Here is a 14,255-nt window from a genome sequence, read left to right on the forward strand (position 1 = left end):
AAAAAAAATAAATATGTAAAAACCATATTCAACTTAAACAGCCTAAATTTAAAATTAATTGAAACTTAAATTAAATATGTAAAAACCATATTCAACATAAGCAGCCTAAATTTGAAATTAATTGAAAATTAAATTAAATATGTCAAAACCATAATCAACATAAGCAGCCCAAAATTGAAATTAATTGAATTGGTAATATAACTTTGAAAAGAATTTGATATTTTTTAAACTTTGCAATGAAATTGATAAAAAAAAAATCGTCTCGCTTTTCAAGTACACGGAGTCAATAGATTCTAATTCCTGAACACTGCCCGGGCACTGGGCAGGCGATCCATAGGGCAGGAACGTTGACTGAAATCGATCGGTCAAAACGCGAGATGAGACTGGTCCCCGCCGACGGTGGTTTGTAAAAGCAGGGGAGCGCACCCATCCCGGGATAGTGCGGGATATAGATGAGATAAAATATTGGCCAACCCATCCGCCAGTGTTCAGATGCCCTTTTACATGATATAACTGATTAGGCCAAACTGCCTCAATTGAAGAGATAACTTTTGTAAAATGGAAGAGCTAGGAGTGTTATGGTTCTTTTAGTTTTCCTGTTTTTCAATTATTTTTTTATGTGATTTTTATTGAAAGTTTTTTACTTAGATTCCCTGGTACAATATCATATTGATCAATTCAAGGGGGGATTAACTTACTACGCATTATAACATATTCATATTTTCAAGGGGGATTAGGTTACTACGCATTAGGTTTAGTTTCTTCTATATGAAGCAAGCCATTAACTAATTCCACGTGTCACTGGTATAGCGCGGAATTCAAACACTCTTATAATCAAATTTAAAAAAAAATAGTCAAATTCCGATAAATTACTTTCCTAGCAGATTTGTAGCCTCCTACGACCCACTCTATTTCGCATTCGATGATGGCAGCACCATATCGTTTGTAGAATTGACCGAAAATTCAAAATATCGAGGAGATGAAGTAAAGTATAAAGATTGCAACGTACTGGTTCGGTGTGTGGTGCAGTGAAGCTGAAATGTGAGAAATGAGTTGTTTAGGGGTAACTAGAATATCACGTGTTATACGGCGAGTGTAAGTCAGCTCTTTTGGCGTTTTTCGTTCGCGTTAGGGTGACATTGTAATGCTTTAGCTGTGTTTCTTAGTCGCTAAATATCCGCAAAAGGCGGACACAGGTTCTACCTCGTCTAAAGGCGGAGGCATAGATGGAGACAGGTTCCACCTCTTCTAATGGCGGAGGCATAGATTGAGGCAGGTTCCAACTCTTCTAAAGGCGGAGGCATAGATGGCGACAGCTTCCAAGTCACCTCAAGGCGGAGGCATAGGTGGAGACAGGTTCCAGGTCATCTAAAGGCGGAGGCATAGATGGAAAAGAATTCATGAATTCATGGGAACCCGAGTGGTCAAGGCGGAGGCAAGGCTGAGGCATAGATGGAGATGAATTCATAAATCCATCGGAACCCAAGTGGTAAAACTCTGTGCGGGAAATCTTTAAGGGAGTTCCATTATCGGCCATCACAGGAGTTTGGCCCCAATAATCTGAAGGCGGCAGAACCCGGAAGCATTGAATGAAATTTTCATCGGCAAAACTTTGCTCCAAAGAAACCCCCTTTTTAATTCATATTTAATTCCGGTAGCGTCTTTCAGTATCCTTTGCACCCCGATTGCAACTCTTAAAGGCCGGATTTGAAGAAATTTGAGATCCTTAACCTTCGTGCTTTTGCAATATCTCTGTTGCGCCACTTGAACTGTTGAATCCACGGTACGCTCAGTCTCTGTAACATTCGTCAATTGAGTGCCTCGAAAAGATATCTACTTATGATCTTCTTGAATCTACATTCTTCAGCAACAGTTCTCTGAAATATTTCGTTGTTCCTGCGATCAAACTGTAGCGCATCTACTGTCCATTTTCTGGCAAGTTTTTGTTGATCGTTTAACTGTAAATCCTAGTCTGCAGCAAGCCTTGAACGTATTTCCACAGGCTTTTACTCTTGCTGCAGGTTTATTAGTCGAAATGGAAGAGTATATTGCAGAGGAGGCGGCGTCGTTTCTGGACAGTGCGCTGGAAAAGGTCGCCGAAAAACAGCCCGGGCGCGGCTCGTCTTCTTCTGATTCGAATGACGAGAAATCCAAGAAACCCGAGCCGTCTTTAATTTCAGCTTTGGAAAAACGTCTCTTCGGCTGCAAGAAGCACGTCCAAAGGCTTTTCGGAGGCATTAAATGTATTATGTGTACCTTCTGGTTTCTTCTTTTTCAATTAGTCAGTCTAAAAGGAAGTCTTCGTCTTCAGATTTGGAGTCTTTAAAGTATAAATTATTATTTTTTTACCTCGTTTTCAAGCATTTGAACAATAGAAACAGTATTTGAAGTATTATCGGCATCTTGATTTGAAGTACTATTTACAGTCGTTTGATGAATCTATTACGAAATAATTTTGCTCTTATAGAATACAGAAGCATATTTACAGAGTGCTGTAGAAAATTGAAGAATATTTGCATAATACACACTAATTTGAAATGTGATTTACGGTCCACCAGTTAGGATATTTGTTTTCTTGATTTTCACCTTTGTGACGGCCTCAAATGAAGATGTGTTTCAGATATTAATTTTAGGTCAGCTAGGAGAATTATTTTGAAACCTTCCCGCGGATTTTCAGATCATTTAGTTTTTATTTCATTGCCAAGCAGTTTGAAGTGCTCGATTTTATCTAAAACCCTCTATCGAATGTGCAGTTGCGGTTGGAATGCTATGGAGGAACAAGCAAACCCTAGCAGGTGTTCTTGCCGGTGCTATATTTCTCTGGTTCCTGTCTGAGAGGCTTCGTTATTATCTACTGGCACATATTTACCATGCTCTCATACTTGGCATCACGATCTTGTTTACTTGGTCCAAAATATCAGCCTTGCTTAACAAGTAAGTTCTTGTGCTCCTTTGGTATTGGTAACGTTTCCATGTGTTCTTATTGAAGTTTTAAATGCAGTTTTACACTCTACACTTGTCTCGACAATAAGAGTTATTCACAAAAGAACATTTCTGGTTAGATATAAGCAAAGGTTATGGCATGAATTCGATTTTCTGACTGAAAATTCTCTTGATAATTTGCATGGGCAGACAACCAGTGCGTATTCCTCAGATTTCATTTTCTAAACTATTTCAGGATGTTGCTTCTGCTGTCATATTTGCAATCAACCGATTGTTTGCGTTTGCTGTTATACACGATGATGCATGTGGGAGATATTTGAAGAAGTTTCTTATGGTATGTGCATTTTAGATCTCAACAATATCGGTTAGTTCAATATTTTGCTTGCTTTTAATTTTGCGTGATTATATCAATTGGAACCAGCATATGCTAGGCAAACCTCTTGCCTTAGAGGCTCACTAAATCAATTGGAGAAAAAAGTTGTAGGAAAAAATCAGATGGCATTTAGAGGCTCTTTAATTGCAGCTGTGATAATATTTCAACTATGTAAGGAAACATAATGACACCAACGTGAAATGGAGTTTAAACGTATCTAGCTAGTCTAATCAGTATTAAGAAACCAAAAATATATCTTCAGACATAGGGCAAACTCATTCCAGAGCAGGTTATCGGGTAAACGCTAGAACCAAAAATTATGCCGTATAAATCATTCTATCGATGTAGAACACTTTGAAAAATTATATCATGGCCTGCAATAAAGGCGGGCAATGCATATGTTTGACGTAAATTCAATCGAGAAGATCATAAAGGCTATTTGTCTAAACAGATTAAATTTGGAGTGAACATATTTTAATGTGAAGAATATGGAGATATATCAAATTTCTTGAAGTGTAAAATTTAAAAAAATTGTATCTCCAAATATTGCATACTTTTATGGACTTGATAGATAATAGAGAGTTGAGATAAATCTCTTTCCATATATATATAATTTTTTCATTTTTTAAATTACATTTTATAATGCATAAATAGATTCAACTCCTTGAAAATCCCTTAAATACAGGGAAGAAAGCATTTCCAGCAAATATTTGCACCATTTAAAATTAACCCTTAATAAGAAAGTTAAAATGTAAAATAACATGACTTGAAATGCTATAATAATAAGAATTTAATTTTTCAATTAACTTATTATTGTTGTTATTATTATTATTAATGGTGCTTTTAATCTTTCAATTATATTATTATTATTATTATTATTATTAATGGTTAAGAGCTTGTGTTTTCTAGTAAGAGTGATGTATATTGTGTCAAATAGCTGGACTGAAATGTAAGGTCCTTTGTGGCAGAAACAAGAGGTCTCATATACCAATTTGATGTCTAACTTGACAGTGACCTTAATCACATCATTATTTTAAACCCTATATAATATGTGTAATTTTTTTATTTTGATTATAGTTTATATTATTTTATAATTAAAACAAAAAAAACATATTTTAATTCAATTTTACAATGATCACTAACACAAATTACACATCACCCTCATCTACAAAAATTTGCACAGAAAGACAACATAGAAAACATCCATGTTGGTGGAATATTTCATTTTCAATGATCATCATAAATCTTTATTTTTTTTTTACAGGTTGTTGCATGTCTCTGGTTTCTTTCTGTGGCTTACAGCCGGGCTGATTTCTTGACTCTATTCTATGTTGGTAAGGACAATCCTGGTTATATTCTATACCCATTTTCTTTTCCTATATTTTAGTGTAGTTTCCGCAACCATTTTGTTATGACAAGTTCAAGTAATTTTGTTGCATATATCATAGTAAGCAAACTTTTATGTATATCTCTGCTGCTCCATACCACTGGTTATGGTTTTGAACTTTTAAATTGAAATTCATTTGTGCTCCTGGCTGCTTTACGTTCAGTGATTCTTAGCAGTAGTACTTACTCAGGCATATTCCAATTTCAGTGTATTGTAGCTCATTATCCATATGGATGTTATAAAGGTTCAGGACCCTACCCTATCCATTATTAACACTCAGTTAAAATTCTGCTATCAGTTTTGCATGTGTTCAGGAAAATTACGAAAGCAGTAATATCTTCCCCGGGATTCGATGACAGCGTGAATAATTTATGCGGTTGTATTTTAGATCGAGCGACAGCGTCCATAACGGAACTGGAAGCAGCCATGTTTATGCCTGGAGCCAGGCGCTTGGTGCTAAATGTGCTGAAAATGCAGGCAAAGCAGGGGCTGATTTTGCTGCTTGTCGGGAGTGGCGAAAACTATAATGATGCCAAGGCTCTCGTAGGTCTGTATGTTACAGATACAGTTTAGCCAAAGAAGAAAATGTTATCGGTAGTAAGCTAGTATGAGGTTTTCGGAACCTTTGCATCGGTTCTGGAATGTCGATAAAAGGACGGGGCCAAGCTTAAATTATATTATAATTATTTTCTCTTTTGTCTGAAAATATTGTGTCAGCGCGTGTTCGAAATCTTTGAAATGATAACACGTTCAAGGATATTGAGCGTTATCACGGTAAAAGTTTTTCCAATTTAACGGTAGCTTTGGACATTTAACAATCATGGAAATATAATTTAAAAGTCAGTATCACGACAAAAGTTTTTCGAAGATGTTAGTGGCCAGCCTTATTAATAATTTAGCATGGCCCTGAGTGGGGAAGTAAACGCGTATACGTGGTGAAAGAGGTCTTCCCAAAAAACAATTAAGGATATTCAATTTTTATTACATTTTTTATTTATTTATTAACATTTTTAATTTAAAATATTTTATCTTTAATTTATAAGGGCATAAAATGAAATATGTACGAAGAATTTAAGAATAGACTAAATGAATAAAAAATAATTTGGAATAAGTACAGATAAATAAAATTATTATTATTTTTTAAATAAAAATTAAATTTTAAGTATTGAAAATGTTATTTTCCTTTTATTTATGATAAATTTACAATTAATAGATACTTTTCTATTTTTAAATTTAATAAAATATTTAAAAATTAGTTTTCACAAAGAAGAAAGATTGTCAACATAGAGATTTAAGGAAGGCCATTTCTCTATATTCCTTAGATTACAAAAAAAAATTCAAATTTTCATTATTATTCATCATTGTTTCTTTAAATCTCAAATAATAAAATAACATAAAAAATTCAATTATCTAGTAATTAATTTTTAAAAATTATCTCACTACTTTAAAAACACAGGCACTTTTATTCATCATTGTATCTTTAAATCTCAAAATAATAAATTAACACCAAAAGTTGACTTACTTTGACATTAATTTAAGAAATTACCTCACACTCTAGCAATTGTAAAAAATATTTAAGTTAATCTCATTTCCTCGAAATTTAAATATGCAACCCTAACTTCAAAGTTAATATAGATATAAAGAGCATAGGATGTGATAACTTACGGTTGGAGATAAAACCATGTTTGCCTATGAAAGAAGTTCACTTCGATATTGATAGGTTTTTAGAAAAGGGACTATTCATGATGTGAGGGCGATATGTGCATTTTAGGTTGAACTTAATATCTTGTAGCTATGTATTACAGTGATTCTCTTTATTTTGAAGGTGTATTTTATATTGAATTTAATATCTTAAGGGAATGGTACTTAGACAAACATGATAACTAGGACAAATATCTTTATATGAATATTTTGAAGAAGAGTGCACTTCGATCCCCATATATAAGTAACTTATTTGATTTTTCCTATTCGAGTTCCCTTCTTTTTACACCCCAAGTTTGGACAACTAACAGGTGACGAGGTTTGAAAAAACATATGTGGCGGACACCATGTGATAATTGCAGAGTTAAAAATAGAGTACACGTGGATAGTTTCAAATGGCCCTCGATAAATGGCGAAGTTCAATGGGAAACCATCCCTTAAAATAACACCTTCTATGAAAATATTAATATTTAGTTGAAATTTTGATTTTGTTTTTTTATGAATCATAATTGTATGAGTGGATTCAATGATTAAGAACATGTAACTCTTTGTACTATGTCACAAACTCAAATCCAAAGGAGTTGAGTATGTACAATTCCATATATTGCCATAGTTAAACCCTCAAATATGTAGGTTAATTCCTATTGAATTTTTTTATTTTTTTTTTGTGGAAATTTGAAAGAAATTGCAACTACTTAAGATTTCAAATCAGAAAACAAGAGACACAATTCTACTCTACTGATCCGCGGAATGGAAATCACAATTTAAAACAACATGCAACAAGAAAAACCACAAACACACAGTGATTTCTAGGGGAACCCAACTAGGAAAAGCCCCTCAAGCCCTTTGCATTAATCAATTGAATAGAGAAACTATTACAATTACTAGCTCCAACTTTGAGCTCAACCTGCGAAAAAAAAAAATTGTTCTCTTTGCTCAATACAAAACTCTAGCCAACACTTAGCCAATTATTTGCTCGCCAAGCCTCCTATTTCCTTGCGCAATTCCTAAGGAAATCAACCCCTAAAAATAGGAAATTCCTCCAAATTTATTGCACAATTCCCAAGGATTCATCTCTTGACTCATGCAACACATGTACACTCAAAACTAGTCTACAATTGATGTTACGCTTCCTTTTCATCTCCACTTCAGCTTAGGAACTTGGATTCCTTGCATTCACTAGCTATTTTGGGCTAATTGATAAGCTAACTAACACATCTCTGAGTTAGATTATTGTCCCACAACACAACTGACCCTCAACTAACTCTATCAATAGTTAGAGGTTAGTTAACTAAATACAACTGAAAATAACTAAACTGAATTACTAAAATTTAGCAATCACACACGCATAACTAAAATCCATGCCCTCTAACTTGAATTTACTGAGCTAACTAAGTGACAAGAGCCATGTCACACTAGTTAATTGTCTCCAAGTTGTCCCGCTAATGTGGAAATTTGATTTACTCAATTTGAATAATGATAAATTCAAATTGAGCCTTTCTTGCTACATCTTTTCAACACTCCCTCTTAGCAAGAAAAGGACTTTTCACCACCCCTATCCTGCACTTGTGGAATTTGAATTTACCTCTTGATAATGCCTTTGTCAAGATGTCATCATCTTGGTCCTTTGTTAGAATGTATTGTAGCAACATAATTCTCCTCTACACACAGTCCCGCAAATGATGATACTGGATATCGATGTGCTTAGACCTTGTTAGTGTCAATATATGCATACTTCCATCAGGGATCAAATCTGCTCTTTGCATTTTCATTTTAGGTGTCTCATACTGAATTTTTGATCATTCCACTAGGTCATGCCAAAATGGTCCACTGATGGTTGTCTTCTTCTCAGAAAATCAAATTTTCCCTCATGAGGTACATTTGTTGACCCATCTCCATGTTGCATTCAATTATGGTTTCAGTTATGTTATTTTTAGAGTCAAGGCAGTCATGTTTCCATTAGGTCTTAGGGTTCATTTCCAAGGTCAAAAGCATAGTTTCCATGTAAATAAAAGGGAGCAAAGGTATGAGGAAGACTAATAAACAAAGAGTGATTGGTAGTAAGTCATGGTTATTGTACAAATATCTTATTTCACTGATGTAATTTTCATCTCAAAAACATGTTTTTGAGATGAAAACAGAGTATTTTAGTTGATTCATATTTTTTTGATGTAATTCAAGTCATTTCATGTAATAAGTGTTCCCATAAGCTGCCTAAGCATTTCTCCTTGCTGCAAGAAATGAAGCCATTGAAGAAATCAGTTCAATCAAAGCATCATCCACCTGAAAAGAGACAAAGAAAGAAAAGCATTAAACAAATATTTGAAAACAAAGTAAAAGTTCCAAAAAACATTATAAAGTGGGTTTTTCTAAGGAAAAATCAAAATCACCCTCTATATAAGATTTCAAAACCATTTTTCAAAATTCATCATATTCATTTGACAAAGAGAGAGAAGAGAGTTGAAGGAGAGAAGGGAGTTGAAGCAAATTGGTGGCTGAACAAATCGTGGGTGCTACGTAGTGAGCAAGGAGCGTTGCGCATAGAGCAGGGAGCGTTGTGCATACAGCCAGAGCATTGTGCATAGAGATTGTGTGCCAGTGTATTTTTGCACGACGCTACACACCTGTATACGGCGTTGCGCACTTGTACAAGGCGCTGCGCATAGGGCCAGCAAACACCAAGGCCATCCTAACAACCATCTAAATCTCTCTTTTGCTACCTAGAGCCTCTAAACAAGTAAGTACACTCGTTAAACCATCCTCCCAGCACCCATTTCATGATTTTGAAGTTTGTTTGCTATTTAAATTTTCAAACGCTAGGTTGTCTAAAAACCATCCCTGCTTACAATATCCCTCATTCCCACACTCTATTGTCATATCCCTAAATATCACACCTATCCCCTATACTCACTCTAATCCCCCAAACAAAATCCTTAAACCCCTATTTACTAAACAGTCCCTACCAAAAAATACCCTCCTTCTCACTCTCACATCATACATATCTCATCCTACAGCACACAAACTCCTCTCCCCTTTCCCTATCCCTATTCACAATAAATCACTTCTTGATTACCTTCTCTAAGTTTTCTAAAGCTTCAAATTCAAAAAACATGGATAAAGAGGATAGAGATTATGAGGAGGAGGAAAACAGTGGCAGTGAAAGCATGGGAGATGAACCTCAGCATCAGAGAAAACCACATAAGGGAGGCAGAATTATCAGAGAGGAACCATCAAACATCAAAGAGTTACAGGCTTCTCATATGACTGTCTCTTGTTTCAGGCATCTAGGGTGTTATGAGTTTTGTGAGTAGGTATAAAGAGTTCAAAATCATCCTAAGTTGACCAAGCTTTTTGTAGCCAATCTCCGTGATAATAAGGTAACTCTTGCCGGGGTGACATTTACAGTTTCATCCTCCATCATTGTTGATGCTACAAGGATTCTGAATGTGGGGGAAAAATGGTATAAAGCACAAGATTTGGATGAGCACTACTATGAGCCATACATCAAATCTAGGTACAGGAATGAAAAGAAGAGGACCTTTCCTTTCAGGTTCCTTCACGACAAGTATGCCCTTATGATGAGGATCATTATGAAGTATTTTACATGTGAGGGAATATTTTCCAGATTGTACACCTATCATATTAGGCTTCTTATGCACTTCACAAGAGTGAAAATGATGAACATCCCGTACTTCTTATTCAGGAACATTGAGAAGATGGCCTACATTGTACAGAAAAAGCCATACCCCCAGCAGATGAATAATATTTATCACTATTCCTTGATTAAGATGATTGTGCTACATCATCTCAACCTCCTCAACATCTCCTAGGATACATTTATTGCTAATTACATCTTCAATTGTCCTCAGATTCCTCTGCCGATGCCTCAAGAAGCAGAAAGGCCTTCCAGCAGTGCCAAAGTAAAGAAAAGTAAGAAGGCTAAAGAGACTAAAGTTGTTGAGAAGCCAAAAACCTACAAAACATATCAGAGAGGGGCTAGAAAGTTGTTTGCAGTGGATAGGCAAGTGTTTACTCCATTTGATGTGGAAGGGGCCTTGCCTTCTTCATTATCTCATAGGCAAATGTTTTCTCCACAACTATGGAAGGGGATTTGCCTTCTTCATCAACAAAACATGTGCAACAAGTGCATAAAGGGAAGGAAAAGATGTTGGAGGAAAGCCTCAATGATGAAGAGGAAAGGGAATTTGATTTGATGGAAAATGATGAACTAGAATAGCCACACATTCATCATGGCATTGAGATGGTTGACTTGGAGTCTCAAGATGAGGAAATAAATAAAATTATAACCATAAGGGAAAAAAATGCACAGATCCAAGCAATGATGGACAACTTGGAGAGAGCTAAGTATTTAATTTCATACCTTGAGCAAGAGAACAAGAAGCTAAGTGACAAACAAGTCCTCATGGAGCTGGAACTTCTCAAAGCAAAGAGGCAAGGTGACAAAGGCAAATCAGAAATGCAAGAAGAAGAAACCACAACCACCTTGACTACAAAACAAAGGCTTGAAAAGGAGATTGAGGATGATAGAGAAACATCACTTGACATGGTCAATTTGCATTTGGAGAAGCTGCTACAAAGGGCCAACGAGGACAATCAAATCATTAGGCACATGGCTCGCCATTACAGGACCCGAAACAAGATTTGTAACATAAGAGTCAAGCAAATGAAGACAAGGCTAAAACAAGCACTCAAAGGCAAAAAGGAGGGTGATAGGATTAGGTTGCTTGCTGAAGCTTCCTTGGCTAACCCAAACACTTGATGGTGGTGTTCTCCACAAATTTTGAGTAAGTTTTGAGAATTTTTGCCTTTTTGAAGAATTTTGCAATTTTTGACTCAAAAAAATTGGCTCTATGTGCAGCACCACTAGCGCTGTGCTTTTCCTAGGGGCATCCAAACAGGAAATGGTCAGCATTTTTGGATTCACAATGATGAGTACATGCACCATGTGCATTTGCTAAGCTTTTGGAGCAAAACTGGTCAACCAAAAGGTCAAAAACACCCAAAAAATGACCTTTCTGCCCTCTTTTTGACCATGGCGTTGCGCATAGAAGCAGTCTTGGGAGAATCCGTTTTTGAGGGGTCAAATCAACTCCAAATGGGAAACTAAAGGAATATTTGGAAAGTAGATAGGACAAGATTTCTAATGAGCTATCATGAGCTCAATTTGGACACTAGGAAGACCTCCAAAATGGTCCTGCAAAAAGTGTTGCACATAGAGCTTCGGTGTTGCGCATAACACAATTTTATGCTAAATTTTCACTTTACTCTGCCACGACTGTAATTTTGGATTTTCTCTCATGGATGATGTTTTTACTGATGTAAATGGTGACTAGGCATGTAAATAGGATGGATAGTAGCTACTGGAGGGTAGATTCATTAGATCAAAAGTTATCTTGAGAACAAATGAATCAGTTTCCTTTCTTTTAGAGGCAAGTTGTTAGGGTTGCCTAGATTCCAGTTTCTTGTTCAATTTTTGATGGATTAGTTCCTCATCTTAGGGATTCAACCCCTGAGGATGGGATGAGGTTTAATTGATGTCTACATATTCTTTTTCTTTCTCATTGTAAAGGGTTGGACTCAGTTGGATGCTTATGCTTTGAGTAGACACCGTTTTGTATCAGTTTTAGCAGGAGATTAATGAAAAGTTGTAGCTATTTATTTGGGATCCATGTGGTATGATGTTTGGTTCAGTTTTCTCTATTGTGATCATATGTTAGAATGTTTTTTGTACTTCATCAATCATTTCATTACTTTTAAGTGGATGTTTTCAAGTTGATGGCTAGAACCCATAATTTTTATGCTCTGTTTTGGGAAAATATTCACAGTCTATGTTTTCTTCAGTTTAGGAAGAATCCATGTTGCTTACATGCTCTTTCTAGCTCCTCACCTATCTTGAATCACCTCACCCATCAAAACCTAGAGCGTTGAACCTTGTGCCTACCTTGCCCCATCGAACACCCTGCAATTTTGACCTAATTTCCTTGCCCTAACTGTTTGGCTCCTCTTGATCCAGCAAAACCCTTCAAAATCAAATCAAACTTTGTGCTACTATACCTAGCCTAATATCAGTTTCTAGATCTAGTCAATTTGGCTGAGATCCTTATGGAGAGAGCCCTCTCCTGGCCTAGTAGGGCTAGCTACTTGGCTAAGTGTGGTTTATGGTTACCTTGGCATTGCCATCCTTCAACTTGAGGTTCAATCCAGGTTGGACTTAGTTGGATGCTTATGCTTAAACTCAGTTGGATGCTTATGCATTGAGTAGACACCATTTTGTATCAGTTTCAGCAGGATATTAATGAAAAGTTGCAGCTATTTCTTTGGGATCCATGTGGTATGATGTTCAGTTCAGTTTTCTCTATTGTGATCATATGTTAGAATGTTTTTTTTACTTCATCAATCATTTCATTACTTTTAAGTGGATGTTTTCAAGTTGATAGGCAGAACCCATAATTTTTATGCGCTGTTTTGGGAAAATATTAACTGTCTATGTTTTCTTCAGTTTAGGAATCCATGTTGCTTACATGCTCTTTCTAGCTCCTCACCTATCTTGAATCACCTCACCCATCAAAACCTAGAGTGTTGAGCCTGTGCCTACCTTGTCGCATCGAACACCCTGCAATTTTGACCTAATTTCATTGCCCTAACTGTTTGGCTCCTCGTGATCCAGTAAAACCCTTCAAAATCAAATCAAACTTTGTGCTACTATACCTAGCCTAATATCAGTTTCTAGATCCAGTCAATTTGGCTGAGATCCTTACGAAGAGAGCCCTATCCTTGCCTAGTAGGGATAGCTACTTGGCTAAGCATGGTTTTTGCTTACCATGGCATTGCCTCCTTCAGCCTGAGGTTCAATCCAGGTGCTAACAGACCTCTCACGAAATACCAAATTTTTAGAGAGCTTAGTGCAACTATGATTATCACAATATATCACTATCAGATACATCTCCTAACTGAAAAGTCCCACAAGTATTTTCCTCATCCACATGTCCTCACATGTTGCTTAACTTGCAGTCATGTATTCAAATTTTGTTGAGCTAAGCACGAGAGACCTCTGCTTCTTGTTGTACTAGGAAATAGCTATGGACCCAACACTAAAGATAGCACCTAAAGTACTTTTCCTCTTAGATGTACTTTGCAACACCCTCCTCCCACACTTACCCAATTTCATCGGTCCACCAAGGTAAATATGTGACAAAGAGTTACTAAGATATGACTCATCCTCCTAGGTACAAATAAGGAAGTGAAATCGTCCAACCAAAACTTTACTGGCCATCCTCAGGAGCTACAGGACCCCCAGGAGCCAACCAACCACTCCAGGTGCCATAATGCTGAGTTAAGTTTCTATTCACTGATCTAGGTTGCCAGTCACATACATAACAAGGCAACCCTGTGACTATAAGTCTCTAGTTGCATGGATAACCCTGCCTCCCAGCGACTATAGTCTAATTTACTCAGTTTTATCCCTGCAACCTTGAGACCTTAGCCACTTTTTAGGGGTAGGATATAGACATTTGCCCAAAACTTGATAGAACTTTCCACAATCATGAACGACACAAGGAAAAATACATTAATGCAAAACTTAGACAAGAACTTGACCTAGCCAAGCCTAACCATGACAAACATTCCGTCAAACACATTGAGATCATGTAATATACAAGTTACGAATGCATATCTAAAGATAGGGGTCTCATACTTATCTAGAAATCATCAAGAAGGTTTGATGCCCTCTCATAATAGTTGCAATAACATCTATTAGTCCATGTATTCATTAACCATTCATTTACTAATCAAAACATGATGAGAGCCATAGCTAAAGTTTGTCATAAAACC

General features: G+C 36.3%; 1 protein-coding gene across 1 annotated transcript; it reads left to right on the top strand.

Moving 5' to 3' along the window:
- Positions 1–2,035: 2,035 nt before the first annotated feature.
- LOC149159726 (reticulon-like protein B3) lies at positions 2,036–5,276 on the top strand. The gene is made up of 5 exons (XM_089434400.1): positions 2,036–2,243; positions 2,754–2,934; positions 3,133–3,277; positions 4,581–4,650; positions 5,002–5,276. Exons 1-5 carry the CDS (start codon positions 2,036–2,038, stop codon positions 5,274–5,276), a joined length of 879 nt encoding a protein of 292 aa, XP_089290526.1.
- Positions 5,277–14,255: the final 8,979 nt, after the last annotated feature.

This window comes from Pinus tabuliformis, chromosome 5_2 (assembly GCF_031772625.1).
Source record: "Pinus tabuliformis cultivar Carrire ecotype Pingquan chromosome 5_2, CPIR1, whole genome shotgun sequence".
Classification (NCBI taxonomy): Eukaryota; Viridiplantae; Streptophyta; class Pinopsida; order Pinales; family Pinaceae; genus Pinus; species Pinus tabuliformis.

What these genes read in the sequence shown, in the direction of transcription:
- LOC149159726 (XM_089434400.1), top strand. Translation starts at nt 2,036, where the DNA reads ATGGAAGAGTATATTGCAGAGGAGGCGGCGTCGTTTCTGGACAGTGCG. An exon ending in ATATCAGCCTTGCTTAACAA is followed by an intron (nt 2,935 to 3,132) that starts GTAAGTTCTTGT and finishes TTGCATGGGCAG; the next exon opens with ACAACCAGTGCGTATTCCTC. An exon ending in ATTTGAAGAAGTTTCTTATG is followed by an intron (nt 3,278 to 4,580) that starts GTATGTGCATTT and finishes TTTTTTTTACAG; the next exon opens with GTTGTTGCATGTCTCTGGTT.